The sequence below is a fragment of the Gekko japonicus genome, unplaced genomic scaffold (genome assembly GCF_001447785.1).
Source record: "Gekko japonicus isolate JY-2015 unplaced genomic scaffold, Gekko_japonicus_V1.1 scaffold1631, whole genome shotgun sequence".
NCBI classification, from domain to species: Eukaryota; Metazoa; Chordata; class Lepidosauria; order Squamata; family Gekkonidae; genus Gekko; species Gekko japonicus.
The window spans coordinates 161,073-180,470 of NW_015168700.1; the positions used below are offsets into that span (position 1 = coordinate 161,073).

General features: G+C 47.6%; 1 protein-coding gene across 1 annotated transcript in view; it reads right to left on the reverse strand.

Annotated features, from left to right (window-relative positions):
* SNX29 (sorting nexin 29) overlaps positions 1-19,398 on the reverse strand; it is a 206,519-nt gene that overhangs the window by 132,669 nt on the left and 54,452 nt on the right. Inside the window, exon 14 of the mRNA XM_015415493.1 lies at positions 15,300-15,382. Within this exon, the coding sequence (XP_015270979.1) occupies positions 15,300-15,382 (83 nt within the window). The remainder of the gene's footprint in view (positions 1-15,299; positions 15,383-19,398) is intronic.

Genomic DNA, 19,398 nt, shown 5'->3' on the forward strand with positions numbered 1-19,398 from the left:
TTTAGAACAGCAGTGAATTAGACACTCCTGCTCCAATGAAATAGCAATAAATGTATATATATTCTCTTCCTTCCTTGCACTGGCAATACTGTACATACATTCCACAATTCTCCCATTTTCACAGGGTCTCAGGAGGACTCCCCACCTCCAACACCATGGCCAGACCTAGATCTATTTAGCTTCAGTCACTGCATCATCTGCCTTGCTACTACACCCCTGGGTCACAGACAGAAGTAACCTTTATAAAAGAAAGTACATGAAGACTAGGGGAGGGTCCTTTTAGCCTATGTGCCTTTTCCAGCCTTCCCCCTAAAAAACCCCAAAACCCTTTACTCCGTCAACAAACCAACCAACTGGAGAAAATCATCAGACAAATCGTTTTTTCACACAAGAATGAGGGAAGGCAGTTTCACCCGACTCGTGCAAAACTCAAAACGAACACTACAGAAGTCTCTAGTTTGTTTTGTGAAGCTGTAATAATCTTGGTTAGAGCAAGAACACATTCCCTGTGGATTCACTGGGAATTAAAATAAATATTTAACAATACTTCAGAAATTTCTTTTCCAAATGGATTACCGAGTCAAGGTAAAAATAGGTGATGCTAAAAAAGCCAAGTACCTGCCTCCTTGACCCATGCCCTTCCTGGCTAGTTAAATCCTGCAGGGAGAGCATTCGGGCTCCTCTGGGAGAAATTATCAACTTGTCCCTTTCTACTGGGACTTTCTCAGAGGCTTTGAAGGAGGCAGTGCTCTGTCCGCTCTTGAAAAAGCCATCACTGGACCCGAAGGTCCTGATCAACTACCACCCAGTATCGAATTTACCGTTCCTGGGTAAGGTAGTTGAGAGAGTGGTGGCCGAACAACTCCAGGTTTTCCTGGATGATGCTTCCGTCCTTGACTCCTTCCAGTCTGGCTACGAGACGGAGATGGCTCTGGTCGCCCTTACAGATGACCTCCGTAGACACCTGGACTGAGGCGTGTCAGCGTTCCTGTTGTTATTAGACCTGATGGCAGTGATTGACATAGTCGACTACAATCTTATGACCCACCACCTCACCGACACAGGAGTTTAGGGGACTGCCTTGAAATGGCTTTCTTCCTTTCTCCATGGTCGGGGACAGAGGGTGGTGCTTGGCGAGAGGGTCTCCTCACGGTATCCGCTAAAATGTGGAGTGCCGCAGGGGGCCATCCTCTCGTCAATGTTGTTTAACATCTATATGCGCCCCCTCACCCAGTTAGTCTGGAGTTGTGGGCTGGGCTGTCACCAATATGCTGATGACACCCAGCTCTATCTGTTAATGGACGGCCATCCATTTTCTCCGTACCAACGCCAATACCAGCATGGGACGTCACATTCTGTCTTCGGCTACGCAGTAAAAGACCTGCCAGCACCCCCCTCCAGGTAGGCTACTGCTCGCTAATCTCCCACGGGTGTGAACCACAGACACCACGTCAAAGATAAGCAGGTTGCTTATCAGTAACTGGTGATCTTCGAGTGGTCATCTGTGCATTCACACCACCCGCCCTCCTTCCCCGCTGCTGTCAGCTTCTACATTTTTGAATAGGGGTTGGTTTGCGGCAGTTTGTAGGAACTGGCGGGATGTCCGCGCCCACCCGTCTGGGCATGCGCGATGGGGTTCCTGCACATGCCCGAGGGACTGAGTGCGAAAATCCGTTAAAAGAGCTTGCTACAGCACCGATCAATCCAGCGCGTGCGCACCAGATCCCACGGGTGTGAAGCACAGAGACCACGTCAAAGATAATAGACCTCCAATAGATCAATGGATGTCAGGGAATCCTTTTCCCGCATGGCTGATAGAACAGGCTCTAGTGTTTCCTTCTAAAACTTGTTTGTTTTGATGTATTTGTTCAGCCATTTCAGGTCCAGGATGGCCCTCACATCTCCGTTCTTCTTTGGCTCTATAAAAAAACACCGAATATATTCCCTGATTCACTTGGTTCTCTGGGACCCTTTCTATAGCCCCTATGTCCAAGAGATGTTGAATGGCACCTTCCAGTAATCGATGCTTCTCCAAGGAAGGGTTTTGTGGAATTTGAAGAAAGCGATCTCTGGGCAAGGTGTTCAATTCTAGAATGTACCCTCTGGATACAGTGTCCAGCACCCATTGGTGTGTCACCGTTTCCTTCCAACAATGTGCAAACAATTTTAAGTGGCCTCCTATCCCCCCGTACTCCCCCATGTCGGCATAGTCATGCTGTTGATCCTTTCTTGGTGGGTTTAGCACTTTGATTACTTTTGTTGAGATAGGAGGACTTATGGTCGCAAGCCTTGTTTTGCCATTTTCCTTTGAACACTTTGGAAAAACTTGTTCTGTATGTCTTTCTGGAATCACGAAAGGACTGAAACCTCTTCCAGGGTTTGAAATCCTTCCTTTTTGATGGTTGAACCTTCTTTTTGTCTCTGTCCTCTATTACCCTGTTTCCCTGAAAATAAGACCTACCCCAAAAGTAAGCCCTAGCAGGATTTCTATGCATTTGTGGTATAAGCCCTAGTGTGTCTTCTTGAGAAAAAATAAATATAAGACAGTGTCTTATTTTCGGGGAAACACGGTAGGTATCTATCTAAACCTTCTCCAAAGAGGATGGTGCCAAAGAGGATGGTGCCAGCTGAGCTCTGAGCAGGAGCAGGAGACAGTGTTTTTTTACTTGCTTTCAGCTGAGTATTCAGTATTTAAGAAAGCACCTTGCCAGAGGCACGAGCCTCTGCCACGAGCCGAAGGGCGAGCTAAAGGGCTCTTTGTCTGTGGCTCTTAGCCTAGGGGCTCTGTAAGAAGCCCAAAAAGAGCCAGAAAGCCAAGGCCCCAGGCTCTTTGTCTTCCCCGTAAAGTAATTTGACTTTGACAAGAAAAACCACATAAATCCAAAGGGTTTTAAAAGGGGGATTATATTTACTTATTTTAAAAGAATTATGAAGCCAGAATGCCAGCAGGGGGTTGGGGGCTATCCAGGGTTTTGTATGGAGTGTCACTTGTATGACTGTCTGCCCACTGGACAGAAGTCTTGGGTGTGTGCTCGGTGCAAGGAGCTCCTGGTTCTCAGGGAACGTGTTTGCTCCCTTGAGGCCAAGGTGGCTGACCTGGAGAAGCAGAGACAGTCAGCTAGGCGCACAGAAAAGACTCTCGGGGACTTGTTAGCTACGTCCCACTCTGGATCTGGCAGCCCCGCTGCTGTCAGGGAGCATGAGGGTCTAGGGGAAACAGGGCACCGTGCTGAGGATAAGGGGAATGTGCCCTCAGAAGGGACCTCTTCCCCAGCTGGTGAGCGGGTATCCTTTCGCGCCAAGGAACCATCCCTGGGTAGGGTGAGAGGGGAGCTCTTGGTAGCTGGAGATTCGATCCTTCGGTAGGTAGATAGCTGGGTGGCGAACCCGCTTACTGACCATATGGTGACTTGCCTACCTGGTGCGAAGTTAGCGGACATTACGCATGTTTTAGATAAGGCTGGTAGATAGTGCTGGGGAGGAGCCAGTGGTCGTGGTGCATGTCGGCACCAACGATGTGGGGAAATGCAGTCGTGAGGTCCTGGAGGAGAAATTTAGGCTGCTGGGCAGGAAACTCAAGGCCAGGACCTCCAAGGTAGCCTTCTCAGAAGTGCTACCTGTTCCACGCGCAGGGCCGGAGAGACAGGCACAGATCAGGAGTCTCAATGCGTGGATGAGACGATGGTGTAGAGGGGAAGGGTTCAGGTTTGTTAGGCACTGGGATACTTTTTGGAACAAGAGGGAGCTGTACAGGCGAGACGGTCTCCACTTGTCCCGAGAAGGAACCAGGCTGCTGGCGCTTAAAATCAAAAAGGTGGCAGAGCAGCTTTTAAACTGAATATTGGGGGAAAGCCGACAGGAGATGAAAAGTCTCTGGTTCGGGTTGGCTCATCTCAGAGAGATGAGGGGGTACCTGTTGCTTTTCTACAGGGAGGTGGATTGAAATTGTCCACAGAGGCCATGGCTGGTGACATGGACTGCCGGACAACGACTCGAGATAGCAAGAGGAAGGATGCAGGCTTAACTTGTAAGGGAAATTACAGCTGTTTCTATACAAATGCTAGAAGTGTCCGAGGTAAAATCGGGGAGTTGGAGTGCTTGGTGAGGGAGGGAAAAATAGACATTGTGGGTATTTCTGAAACTTGGTGGGATGAGGAAACCGATCGTTACAGATCAGGGCTTCGGAAGGATGCTTAACTGCAACCAGTTAAAGAGAAATTGCACTCACACTTCATTCCATGCCGGCTGCAGAGGTAGGGAAAACTTTGTAGTTTCGCTTGATCACTTGTTCGTTCGCCCAGTGTATGCCTCTTGAAGCCATAATGGCACCGGAACGGCGGGACCTATCAGGGCAAAGGGGAGCCTCGATCCTTGGTCGCGGCCTCAGGAGAGGCACCTCTCGTGCCCCAGGCTGGGAGTCCCCTACAAGGACTCTGGGTGGGTCCGGATCAATGGGGCGGCCCCCCTCCCGTCTGCCACGGCATTGGTCGCCCCCATCGGAGCTCTGATGGAGAGTGTCCGCCATGTGAGTTGCCGAAACCGGAAGTTGTGTAACGAACATCTTATAGGACGCTTATGATAGCCTATGAGATGGCTGTGAAGGCTGCGATGGAGGACTTCTATGCGGCCTCCACTGCATCTGGAAGCTCACGCCCAGCCCAATTATTAGGGAATTAGTAGGGAATTGGCCATCGGCTGCGAGGCATTTGTGAGCTGTTTCACAGATAAGATTGTGACACTCTGCCAGGACCTCCCAACCACAATTGAAAGAGAACTGGAAGCCCCTTGTCCGTCTTCTGGTTCAATATTGGACCACTTCAATCAACTCTCCCAGGAGGAAGTCAACAGGATCCTGGCAGCAGTAAGGCCGACTACTTGCCTCCCCGACCCATGCCCTTCCTGGTTGGTGAAGGCCTGCGGGGAGAGCATTCGGGTCCCTCTGAGAAAGATTATCAACTTGTCCCTTTCTACTGGGACTTTCCCAGAGATTTTTGAAGGAGGCAGTAGTTGTCTGCTCTTGAAGAAACCATAATTGAACCCTATGGTCCTAACCAACTACCGCCCAGTGTTGAACCTACCATTTCTGGGTAAGGTGGTTGAGAGAGTGGTGGCTGAACAACTCCAGGCCTTCCTGGATGACACTTCCATCCTTGATTCCTTTCAGTCTGGCTTCCACCCTGGTCATGGGACGGAGACGGCTGTGGTCGCCCTTACAGATGATCTCCGCAGACATCTGGATCGGGGTGGATCGGCACTGCTGGTACTATTAAATCTAACGGCGGCTATCAATACAGTCAATTACGATCTATTGACCCACCGCCTTGCCAACGTAGGAGTTCAGGGGACTGCCTTGAAATGGTTTTCCTCCTTCCTCCGTGGTCGGGAACAGTAGGTGGCACTGCGATACCCACTGGAATATGGAGTGCCGCCGGGGGCGATCCTCTCACCAATGTTATTTAACATCTATATGCGCCTGTCAAGGTCCCCCTTTGCCTCGGGTGGGGCGCCCCCGGTGGCCGTATTGGGGGTGTCGGTTGCGATGCACGGAGAAGCATGGGACGAGGAAGAGTGGGAGTCAGGAGAAAGCGGGGGAGAGGTGGCCTCAGATTGGCAGGGGCGGGGTTATGAGCACCCCCCAACGCCCCTCTGCCTGCACGCTGTGACCACGCCCTTTTTCCTCTCTCTGTTCTTTTGCTTTCGTCTTCTCTCTCTTCCCGTACTGGATCGCAGCGTGCTCTCCTCCCCGGCCCTCTCTTTGTCCCCCTTTTATTCTCTCTTGCACCCTGCTCAGCCCGCCCCTTCTCCTCCGTGCTCCCGGCCCCGCCCCCTTACATTAGTGGGAACGCCGTTGGGCGTTCCTGGGTCATGCGTTCGTCTGCCGCCGGCGATTCCTGCGGCCATGGAGCCGTGCCGCCGGTGCCGCCCCGCCTCTATGGGGTGAGCCTGCAGCCGTCCCCTCTCCACGCTCCAGCCCTCTCCCCGCCCAATGCCCCTTGCGCCGCCGACCCGTCCTCGGGCGCGGCCGTGATTCCTTGTTGGGCCTCCGTCTTCGCTGGGCGGGAATCCAAGCCGCTTTGTCTCGTCGCGTCTTCGGTTTGCCGGTGAGTGGTCTCGCTTCGGTGTGGGGTCATGTGCTGGGGCTCCCGGGGCCGGCTGGGGGGGGCCCGCGACCCCCGGAGCGGGACAGCGCCCCCTTGCCCAGTTAGTCTGGAGTTATGGGCTTTGTTGTCATCAGTATGCTGTTAATGGATGGCCATCCATCTTCCGTTCCTACGAAGTTGGCTGAGGCATTGGATGCTGTGGCTGGATGGTTGCGGCAGAGTCGGTTGAAGTTAAATCCATCGAAGACGGAGGTCCTATACCTGGGTCGAGAGGGGTTGGATGGGGGCACCAGGCTTCCCACACTGGAAGGGGCACCTTTGGTGCCGGGCCAGACAGTGAGGAATCTGGGAGTGACACTGGCTGCCTCTCTCTCCATGGAAGCCCAGGTTGCTGCAGTTGCCAGATCTGCATTTTTCCATCTTAGGCAGATCAGGCTACGGAAGCCCTATCTTTCCCCCCAAGACCTAGTGATGATGACCCATGCAATGGTCACTTCCAGACTTGATTACTGCAACTCGCTCTACGCAGGCTTACTCTCGAAGCTGATCCAGAAATTACAACTGGTGCAGAATGCGGTGACGCGCCTGCTGACGTCAACGCCTGTGCGGGCTCACGTTACGCACGTGCTTTGCTAACTGCATTGGTTGCCAGTTGAGTACTGGATTCGCTTCAAGGTGCTGGTTTTGACCTTCAAAGCCTTATACGGCCTGGGACCAACATATCTAAGGGACCACCTCTTCCCATATACACCTCAAATAGTGTTATGCTCAACAGATCAACACCTCCTGGTGGTCCCTGGCCCGAGGGACGCCCGTCTTGCCTTAACTAGGGCCAGGACTTTTTCTGTCCTGGCCCCAGCCTGGTGGAACATGCTCCCAATTGAGACCAGGGCCCTGCGGGATCTTCAATTCAGCAGGGTCTGCAAGACGGAGCTGTTCTGCCAGGCCTTTGGTTGAGGCAGCGGGCGCCCATCTATGGCCTCCCTGAGGTTGCTATCACCCATCTATCACCTGTCTACTGACCACCAAAAACTGGCCTTTATCCCATTGTACTATCAGGCCAGAATTTTATAGCCAACTTATGCTCTTCCAAGCTGTACATATTGTTTTAATTGTTATAATGTTTTATTGTGTTTTAATGTTTAATGTTTTAAACTGAAATTGTATATATTTCAATGATGTTACCCGCCCTGAGCCCGCCGGCGGGATGGGCAGGATATAAATGCAAACAAATAAATATATGGGTTTGCATATAATTGGGCTGCAAAAAGCAGCCAATCTAAATTACTCAACACCCCACACAGTTTCCCTACCTGGAAATGCCCTCACCACCATTGGAGGAAAACAAAGACAGGTATCCATATTGTGGCCAGTCTCTTTCCAGCTCAATTACAAGCCTGGAGATACAAACAGATCCCCAGAATTACATCAAGTTCAGCACTAAGCTGCTGTAAGATTCCTTTTTGGTTCTGCTGCAACACAGCCATGATAGCGGCTTAAAAGTTTCAAAATCTACCCTTGTGTCATTCCTTAGGCCTGGTTCTAAAGGCATAGCATAGTACCAATAGCAATGTGGACCTACGTTCTGGATGCAACTGAATTTACACATCAGCTGCTCACACACACATACCATCCCGTAAATTAATGCCAGTTTCATAAAGGCTTTGAAACAAGACTCACCCATAAACTCAAAAGTGAGATCTTGGCCCCAAAGCTCTCTCTGCCATTTTGAAGTGGAAAAAGATTTCAAACTGCAAGGAGATGCATTTGTCTTCACATTCTGATGTAACCATCACGGATGCTACAGCCAACATGAAAATTTTAAAAAGCAGTCAAAGATAAACAGACCACAGGACATTTTCTAATGCCACTTGGATGTCATAACTGTAATGAAGCCATATGTATGACTGTATTTAAGCGGCTGTTTTTGTGTTATACTATCAGACTCCCAGTAGAACCTCTCTTAACACAGTCTTTCCTTTGAAAGTTTATTGGAAAGATTTGGTTAACTGTAGAGGCAAACGTCTTCGTCAGAACTGGAGACGCCAAGCTTGGGAATCAATAATAAGGATGGGGTCCCATATTCCATGCATACGTCATCCACACTAAGGGTCATGAGAGATATACGGCCCAACTAGCCATGCCCAAAGTCTTATCTCTCCCAAGGTTAGCTCTCATGCGAAACCCTGAGAACTTCCTGGGGGCTGCGTGAAGAAGAATTACAAGCGGTGCATCTTTACCTACAGACAAGCACACTCTCACATACCCCCCCCCCCCCTTTGGGAATGTCATGTCAGCGAGGGCAAAAGATAAGGCCATAGAGCAATACCAGATGTGCCTAATAAGCCGGGATACAAAAGCGAAATTAAGCATTAGCAGTACAGATACATTAAAACAGTAACTCCACGGCCCGAGTCTGACATATACAAACTTTACAGCATCACGTTTTTTCAAAGAACATATTGACAATTATGTCACCCTTTTCACTAACATCACTTCTAATGGAAAGATTTCAGAGACACTATGCAGTTTCCCACCCCCAGTATATATTTCTTTTTAGAAGTACAGGAGTATTTGAACACAATTACAAAAATGAACACATCAATGAAGGAATTTAACCATAAATTGGAACTGGTATCTTCATTGTGCTGAAAAAGGATATCTTAGCAAAGGATTGCTTGGTACAAAAAATTCAAGTTTGTATTGAGACAGTTCTTTAAAAACTTGTAGGGGTTGGTGTCTGACAGGTCATCATGTAGGGATGGAAACTGCTGAATTACAAGTTATTGCAACACGTGGAACAAAAACCTCCTCGGGACTCAACAGGGATATTGGTTTCTTACCTCATTACATATAGTAACTCATTCAGTCCTCACATATGTATTCTTAACAAGGAGGACTATAAATCCTCTGTATTTTAGTGTATTTCTTTTTCAGAATAGTATACTAGAATACTGAATGTAATGCAAGGAATATTGGGATGGTTTACTGACATGACACTGCATCCACTTCAAAAAGTGCTATTAAGTGATCCCATGCCTGGGAGAAGAGAATGGAGATACTCAGTTTGCTTCCCACAATTAGAAAATACACCTTTAGACAGTTATCTGCTATTTTGACATATTTATTGCTTTACAACTGTTGACTTTATAACTTTAACTTGTTATTTAGTTCTGACTTTGCATATCTTAAACATCATCATGTTACATGTTAATTTGCTGTCAAGTCCATGTCTATAAGGTTGAACCTTACCTACCATTCCAATGTATTTGAAAAAGTGTGCCTTGCACATGAAAGCTCAAACCTTGAATAAACCTTTGTTAGTCTTAAAGGTGCCACTGGACTCTAAACTTGTTCTCATACAAATTATAACATGCATCCAGCTCTGGTTTATTCTCAGCAGCAATGATGGGGAGTTTAACCCACAGCTAATGAATGGCAGCCAGAAGGAATGACGCAAAACCAGTCATTTTTAGAAACTTTGCTATCATTCCACTCCCCACCCCCCTTTCCCCCTTCTATAACCTGACCATCCCCCTCTGCTTCTATTCTTATAACTCCTTCATTTCTATGATTGTAACACAGCAGAATACAGCTAGCCAAGTTCCCCCCCCTCCATAATTACACTATTCAGAAAAAACATCAGCATCTAATGAAGGATAATTTCTACTATTATGAGCATCTCTAAAAGATTGTTTTCCATGAATAATTTTAATACAGGGCTTCCGGTCGACAGAACAGCGATGGCGGACGCTCTCCTCACCATGGAGGAGGGCGAATCGCACACCAGCGGCCTGGAGGGGTGCCACCTCAAGTGGCACCCCCGCGGAGCCTTTGCAATAGGCTCCAGGCCACAGGGCTTTTGAGGGGTAGCCTCTTCGATGGTGTAATGCCGGAGAATTGAGGCTCCCCTCTGCCCCGACGGTCCAGTCACTGAGTGGCCTTCGGGCATAAGCTGGACTGACCGGGACAAGCGCCGGAGATCGAGAGGAATGGTGTAAAACCAAGCGTAGTCAGATAAACTGGCCAACAATGAACTTGAGTTCTGAATAAAAATGGAGTAGTTTGAAAAGCGATTCCCCCCCACACACACAATTAGAAACAGGGATTGCAAAGAGGGACGCCTCTTTTGCGAATGAGTGGTTAAGACACGAAGGGGGAGAGGGGAGGAAGTAAACTGAAAGTGTTTTGAGAGACTTATCTGAATTGCGAAGTCGTTTGGTGAGTTTTCCGAGTTGTGGGGAAGCGGCAGAAACTGTAAACAAAACGGGAAAGATGGCGGCCCAGCAGAGAAAGCTTAAAACGAAGCCGGGCGGGCAGAGTCCAAGACCGGAAGAGGGAGCAGATGTCCTCAAACTCCTGGCGGATATGCTCAAGCCGGTGATGGAACAACTCTGGGGAAATAGTGATAAGATTCTCGAAGAGACATTTGAGGGATGCAATCCTGAAAGCGGCATCTTGATCACCCATGAAAGTTGGAGACAATACTATCAGGATTTTAAAAGACATTCCATTTGAAATAAGACAAAGGAGGAAGAAATACAAAGACTTAGTTCTTTTTCTTCAGACAAATGCAATTGGATACAGATGGCTAACTCCAGAAGGCGTCACCTTCAAAATCAAGGACAAAAAAGAGAAGATTGACTCTGCGCAGAAAGCATGGGAATTTTTGAGAATCCAGTTGGGAGAGCCAGAGGAGGAAGAAAAAGAAGGGATGGACAGTAAGTCCAGTGGCGAGCTGGACTCGGGATCTTCTGGAGAGGACTCTCTATTAGAGAAAGGGGCAGCAGCCCCTAAAAGTCCTTATAAATTGCGGAAGAGACAGGGAAAGGGAAAATGAAGGCTGAAAGACTCTGAATTGTGCCTTTGAAAGTATTGAAACTAGATGCTGAGGGGTCTTACCTGTTAACAGTTAAGTTTAAGTTCTGAAAGAGATAATATGATATGTAACTCAATTCATAATGGTACTAGCGTGATTAAGAGATAGTGTATATTTAAGCTAATTTGAAGATCTCCGCTCTTGGGGTTTTAGTCAGTAGTGGGATCCTACCTAATATTTCTCTGAGTTTTTGCTTTCCTGAAGTCCAGGATACGTCCTACTATGTCCTGGTTTCACATCCTTCTCTATGTCAAATTCCAAGCTGACATGGTCACTATTCCCCAAGGATCCCACAACGTTCACTTCATCAATCAGTTCTTCCCTGTTAATCAGGATTAAATCTAGGATAGCAGATCCTCTGGTTCCCACCTCCACCTTCTGAGAGATGAAGTTGTCCGCAAGACTATTCAAGAATCTGCGGGATGTCCCAAGTCTAGCAGAGTTAGATTTCCAGCAGATATCTGGATAGTTGAAATCTCCCATAACCACTACATCCTGTCTCTGTGAAAGTTTAGCAAGCTGTTGTACAAATGCATCATCCAGTTCCTCCAGTTGGTTCAGAGGTCTGTAGTATACCCCCACAACAATTGCATCTCCACCAGCTGGACCAAGGGACTTGAAAGTGTGGTGCTCTGAGTTGGTTTAGCAACGGACCTTAATTCAAAAGGCTCTAGTTAAAGCAAAGGAGGATTACAAAACTCAGGCTGACAAAGACAGGTCACCAAAGTGGGACTCTGTGTATGTATCCACAAAAAATCTGAAGGGCCTGCAACCTGGGGAAAAACTGGGGGGAAACTCCACCAAGTAGTGGAGGACATCCTAGACTCTAAGATCAAGAGGGGTCACCTGTACTATTTAATCAAATGGTATTTTGATCTTAGTCATAATGAGTGTGTTCGGGAAGATCATGTGTGGGCCAAACAATTAATTTGTGCTTTCCACCACAGACATCCTCACAAGCCTGGGGACTGAGGGGTGGCCTTGGGAGGGGCCATATTAGTGACCATATTGGTCAAGCCATATTGGTGAAACATGGAACATATTGATGAAGCAGGCAATCCTGTAGTTCTTCTTTTGGAACCATTCAAGTGTTCCCCTTTTGGAACTGTTGGAGTAGATATCTTCTGGAAGCTCATTTCCCCCCTTTACACTCTGAAGTATACTGTTCAATAGGAGGGACTGAACACTTTGGAGTGTTTTGGACTTGTGAGCCATGTACAGGACACGTTAAATCTTTTATGCCCTGATTATGAATTGTGTATTATATGAATAATTTTGCTTAAGATTTGGAAACTGTATAAATGGTTGTATAAATGGAAATTGTATAAATATAATTGTATAAATAAAAATCATGTATTGATTTTTGAAATTGGTATTGACACCACACATAGTTAATTTCTTTGTGTTCACATCATCTGAAGCTTGACATGTGGCAAACTAAAAAGGGGCCTTCTTAGTTGTAGCACCAAAACTACCCAGGAAAATAGTGTGGGTGGGTGCGCGCACACACACACACACACGTAGGTTTTTAATGACTAACTGCTTGCAAATCCAAGGTCCCTAATTGGGTTGAAAGGCATGATAAAAACTTTTAAAAATAAAATAACAACCGAAATGCTACTCCCCTATGAGGTTAGTTAGCCTGACAGTGTGCAACTAGCCCAAGGTCACTCAAATGATCTTCAAACCCTTGCCTCAATGTCTGATAACAGTAACACACTGGCACTAGGAGTGTGCATTTCACATAAGCCGAACCGAATAAATACCCCAAAAATACCTTATCGGTATTTGGGGGGGATTTATTCAGCCAAATCAGATCCTCTAATCTGATTCAGCTACTGATAAACTGAGCCCGAATAAAAGTTGATCTTATTTGGCTTTTATCCGGGTGCATTCAGCTACACCGAACTGCCAGCCATTTAACAGCTGAGCTGTTTGGTTTAAACGCCTGCATCCGTCCGCTATCAGTCTGAAATGCCAAGAAGCCATTTGAGCAGTCTGTTTTGCTTCCCCCCACTCTGTAGGGTGGAAGCAAAAGGGAGGGCTGAAATGGCTTCCCCCCATTCAAAAGGTTCAGCACAAGTGGGTTCGCCTCTCAGCTGATCTTTTTAAATGGCAGGCAGATATTCAAGCTCTGGAGCAGGGGGGGGGCAAAACCGAGGGGTTGAATATCTTCCACTTGAAAGGATCAGCTGAAAGGCGGACCAGCTTGTGCTGAACATTTTAAGTGGAAGCCTTCAAACCCCTGGGTTTTGCTCCAACCCGCTCCAGAGCAAGGGGGGAGCAAAACCAAGGGGTTGAATACCTCCCACTTAAAAGGATCGGCCGATAGGTGGACCCACCACACCAGTCCTTTTAAATAGGAGGAAGCTGCCTTGACCTGGACAGCCCAGGCAAGCCCAATCTTGTCAGATCTCAGAAGCTAAGCACGCTGACCCTGGCAAGTATTTGAATGAGAGACCTCGAGAGAATACCAGGGCCAGGAGGCCAGAAACAGGTTATTAAGCCACTTCTCTGAACATTCTCTGTGCCCCAGTAGATGTCGCCAGAGGTTGCCATGACTTCCGGGCATGGGCACACACACAAAATACAAAAATACTCTGTGTGTGTGTGTGTATTCTGTCAACAGCACAGAATTTTCCCTGTCACTGCACTCTGAGTAAAACAAAATTTCCTCATTTACCCTTCTCACTGTGTCCTCCTTCAAGCAACATCCTACACTCTTTGCCACCTTTTTGCCATCAGGTTTCTGCCTCCTTTACTGATCATTTCCTTCAAGTGCACATTTCAAAGCCTGCTCAGTCCCATCTCCTTCCACTGAGCTCTTACTCAGCTTTCCAGTTGTTAGGTTCTGGGCTGTGGACCTGTTTTGATCAATGCTGACAAACACTTAAGTTTTCCATCCATTCAAAGTGTTTCAATTCCTGCACACAAGGTATGCTCTGACTACTGGCGACCCAATCACTTAGAGCTATGGAGTTAAATACAAAAGAAATAGGTTCATGTATGCCCAAAAAAAAAAAACCCTAATGATTTAAAAAGAGCGGAGTCATAACATACTACAACTTTTGATGATGGTACTGATGAATTTGAAAGCGAAAGTTCCTCTGTTTATAGTGATCTTTATGTGCAACTATCATGGACAGCAGTCATATCAATTAACAAGTTCCAGTCTACCTCCCGGCATCAGCAACCTCTACTCATGCAACCCAGACCTATCAATCATGACACACAGTGACAAAATAAAATATTCATGCCCCATAGATATAATGCATGAAAAAGTGTTTGTAGAAATAGCAGTCATTTACAATAGCACCTGAAGTTCATTAAAAGCAGGTGCCTGATGAAGCAGGGTGGAAAGGGAATCCCACAGGCCAGATGCCACCATGGAAGCAGCCTTGTCCCTTACAACTGCCCCCTCTCTCTCAGGGACATCCAGTGCACTACTTCACAGAATAATCTCATGGCCCCGGTGGAGTCCAAATGAGAGCAGGTGGTCCTCAGTTATCATGATCCCAAGACATTCAAAGCATTAAACCAGCCCTTTGGAAACTAACTGGCAAAGCTTTTAAAGTACTATCAAGGTATCTTGCATTCTACCCTTACCAGCTAGCAGCCTTGCGGTCTACATTCTGAACCAACTGCAGTTTCCATGAAGCCTTCAAATCAACTCCTGTGCACAGAGCTGCAAGTGATTCAGCCAGATCACACTGCTTATAAAATTACTGCACAAAGACATTGGCCTAACACTTGGAGAATGCAGTCACAGACTTCATGAAGTCCCTGTACAACTCATATTTATACCCACAAATATTTCTCCCCCTGTGCAAAAAATTATAAAGGAGTGTTTGAAAGAAATCTCTTTTTACTCTGCTGCAGAAACCAGCAACCTCTTAAGCCATAAATACTTTCAAAGAAGAACCCTGGCTGCTGTAGGGATCTAAAGCAGCACTTACTGCAATTTTTGTACAGATAATAGAGACATGCACGCATGTACAGACACATAGAAGCAAACTGCCTTATCACTTGTTCACAACACACACAAGACTGGCAAACCTGAACCATCAAATGCTCTTTTTGTCAAGCCTTACTGGGGGGGGAGGACAGAGAATATATCAGAAATGCAATAGCTCCCTTTGTCATCTAAAAATTACTGGATAACAGTACTATGGGCTAAGTGCTATGGATATCTATTCTACCCTATCAAGACTGAAATTGTCAGTCACTCATTAGGAATGAACTTTGCATCCAACAGGAAGCTATGTAATTCCACAAAAGGAAGGTGTGTGTGTGTGTATTCAGCCACACTTTACACTCACCTTCCACAGTCTGACCTTCCCTTTTCAGCATCTGGACAGCTCCGACATATTTCTTTAGTTGTACTTTTAGGACCTCATTTTCTCTAAGAGGACAAGAACAATAAAGAAAATAATATTGTTGCTTCAAAAAAAGGCACATACATTCTGAACCAATATATAAAATAATGCTACAAGCCACCTTGAGCCAAGAGGAAAGACAGGATACAAATTTTAATAAACCAACTAACCCCAAATTCTCTGCTACCTGGATATTTCATATGCTAGAATACCTGACTGTACCGTACTACTTAGCCCAGTAAGTGCAAAACCATCCCTCCAGCACATGGAGTCTTCTGATGGAAGAGGAAAAGGAGTTTCCTACAGTGTAAGACTTTTTACTTGGCTTGGTTTCACCAGCATGAAACTCTGGTGCACATGAACAGAAGCTGCAGCTAAGAGGGAGCTGTGCAAATCAGCATAAGGCAATAGGTACAATTAATTGATACAATCAACTCAGTCCCAAGCCTCCAGGAACTACTATGTGCACAAAAGTATGTAGCTCAGACTTCTACAGGAATGTGCTACTTCCAACACTATAGGGAACGGAAATCTGGAAGATGTTGGAAGTAGGTATACACTGGACCATCTGGAGAGTGCATGCGTGTGCATTAAGATAGTATTCATCTTTTGCTTCCTAGGGCAGCCTGCAAAGGCTAGGATCTTCTGCCTTCTTTCTACTTGCTTTTATCTTCACCTGTCAAGGTGATGGTTCTTTGCTCTACATGAAGTATTTTTCAGCCCCATAAAAAGACATTTGCTCTTCCCCGAGTGGAAGTGCCTAGCACTCAAGGAAGGCACACTCCACAACGGAGGACAACCTTGACAATGGACAAACAGGAATGCTAGTGGAAAGGTAGTATAGAATCCAAGCCACAGTACATTGCAGGCCAACCTAAAAACTTAAGAGCTTAAGACAACTATTGCATAGTATTACCATGTGCAGAGAGAACTTGACAGCATCATGGGTAGACACACCGGTACAAAGGTTACAGAAGTAGGATAACTACAGACTGATTCAGATGACCTAAGCTGCAGCTGGTGCAAAATGCGGCAGCGAGGCTGTTGATGGGTCTCCCTATGCGAGAGCACATTCAGCCTGTGCTGAAGGCATTGCACTGGCTGCCAACAGCATACCGGATTCGCTTCAAGGTGCTGGCTTTGACCTTTAAAGCCCTTTATGGTCAGAGACCTGACTACCTGAGGGACTGCCTTTCCTCATATGGTCCCCAGAGAGCACTACGGTCAGGGTCACAAAATCGTCTGCCCCCCCCCTGGTCCTAAGGATGCCAGGCTGGTATCAACCAGGACCAGGGACTTTTCTGTGGCAGCTCCAACCTACTGGAATGAGCTTCCGGATGAGATCAGGGCCCTGCGGGACCTTTCTCAGTTCCGCAGCGCCACAAAATTGGAGCTCTTTTGCTTGGCATTTAGGTAAGGAGCTGTGTGACCATCTGTGTACTGTGCCAATTCTATTTCCAGCCTGAGTCCGCCAAGAATGGATGTACTGATGAATGCACTTTACTATAGCTATACCACCATTGTCATGTTAATGGTCTAAATAATTTCTGTGTATTTTATATCGATATTTATATTGTTGTTCTACTGTTTCCTCTGTAAGCCGCCCTGAGTCTGCTTTGGCAGGGAGGACAGGGTAAAAATCAAATAAATAAATAAATATAAATAAATAAATAAACTATATATGTCACAAGTAATGTAATGTTATGTTATTAATTTAAAAAAATTAAAAAGACACTGAGGGAGCATGGAGTTATCCTTACTGGCCCGAATCCAGCCTCCAAGCATTCACTGTTGAGCATTATTCAGAGCACCAGATCACAGGGAGACTTGACAACCTGTATGCATGTGTGTAAGCTCTGTTTACAAAGGAATAATACAACACAGATATGTTGGGGCCATATTCCTCCACCCTAATCTTACCCCTTCATGTGCTGACAGCATAATCTAAGTGTACGAAGAAGGCTTACAGTTAACACGTCAAAAGCATGGCTGGTGGGTATTACGGTTCTGCACAAGTGTGAGATTTAGTAACGAGTGCACAGTTTAACATCTGATAAATCTCCTCTTTATACGAAGTAGGTTTCTTGACTGGGAAGGTATGTTTGAAAGTCCTGCTTGGCCCCATCTGGTTCCTTAAATTATCCAGTATACTTTCACATTTGTGAGGCTCTCTGAAAACTTCCCTATAGCCCTCTGAAAACCTCTCTTGCCTTCATAATAACAATGCTTAGTGATACACAGGGCCTTCAAAGTGCTTCACATAGACTGCAATCCTTAGAACAGCCCTGTAAGACAGATCCAGCATCACTGTCATATTACAGATGGGGAGTTGAGGCTTGAAATTGGGACCTTTGTAATCAATTCAGAGTAGGAGATGCAAACGAGCTATCATCAGCAAACGTTGCAAAGACACACAGGTCTAATTAACAAGCATAAGTCACACATAGAACGTAAGCTACATATATTACGGCCAGGGCTATTTTTGGGCCGGAACGCACCGGAACAGCATTTTAGCTGGCGTCTGAGCCCACCCCACCCCTCCCCTCCCGGGCTGAGCAAGAGCGCTGCTATCGCTCCCCACCCCTGCCGGCCCTTGCCGTCCTCTTCAGCCTGGGGTGGGCTGCTACTCCACGCAGGCCCCCCCCCATCCTGGGCCCTCTCCCCCCACCAGCAGCCCTGGGCCCACCACCCCCGGAGAACGTGCGCTTCCTGGCCCACACCTTCCGGCACCTGCTCCTCTGGGAGCCTGGCCACGGTGGCGCCTCCTCACCCGGCCTCCAATGTGCAGCACAACAAGCAGTAAGCCCTGGCCCGCCGCCACCTCACCCCCGCCAAGCCCTCACGACGGGCGTGCCTAAGAGTCTTAAAATGCTGGCTGAGTGTGTGTGTTTGTGTGTGTGAGTGTGTGTGTGTGTGTGTGTGTGTGTGTGAGAGAGAGAGAGAGAGAGAGCGCATAGGTGCAGACTGGGGGGGCTCACCCCCCGAAATTTTCCGGGGAGACTGACCCTCCCCCGGAACAACCAGTATGGGTAGGCCTTAAAGTGGGGGCAGCCATTTCAGGCACCCTTTAGCTTTCCCCGCTAAAGAACGGGAGGGAGAGAAGGAGAGACTTGAAAATTTAGCTGCCTGCCCTTTAAAGCATGTGGCCTGGCGGGTCCGCCTGCCAGATGCTTGCTTTAAAGCACGGGCAGCCAGTTCAGGGCACCCTTTTGCTTCCCCCTCCCACTAGTTCGCACATGTTCTCATCCCAGCAAAGGGGAGGGCTGGAAGCCGGGCTGCCCACTGGCATCAGAGTAGTGATGAAAGCAGCTGTACCTGTGCCGCAGCCACTGGGCTTTGCCCTCCGCCGCTCCCTCCTCCAGCGCCCAGCCTCGTTGCAAAAGGAGGCGGGCAAGGGTGGAAACGCAGCATCGTTCCAAATGCCAGTGGGGACAATTCGCACTGCGCCCAATCTGCAGGCTCGGCTAGATCAGGCCGGTGTAGCACTGCGCTGCGAAGGAGAGCGTGAGGTGCCTGGGGGCGGGCCAGAAGGCCAGGTGCCTCCACCAGGCGGCAGCCAAAGTCAGGCCGCGGCCGTCGTCCCCAGTCCACTGAACTGACGGACCCCTTCGTCGGGCCTGCTGCAGAGCAGAACTCCACTTCGCCACCTCCTTGTGAGAAGGGGAACTATCGCAGAAAAGTGGGGCGCAGGTGATAACCTGGCAGTAACACTTGCGTGGTCTGAGGCTCATTGATTTAAAAAGATTGAATCATATGTGGGTTAAAAGATTGTGAAAGTCAAGGCAGGGGGGACCTGTCTGTTTGTAGCTATGGCATAAAGACTACAGATTACACTGCAGAAAATAAGATCGGAGTCTTTAACAGAGGGAGCTCAAGCATTAGCTGGGAACGGCAGCAATGAAATGAAGGGCTGCCTGGGATGCCGCATTCATCACTGTAAGACTGTTAGGTAAAGAGACCCCGGTGGGGTGACTGCATTAAGTCTGTTGTCATGGGGGGGGGGGAATCAGGAGTCTTGAGCCGGTGAGTCACTGAGGGGGGT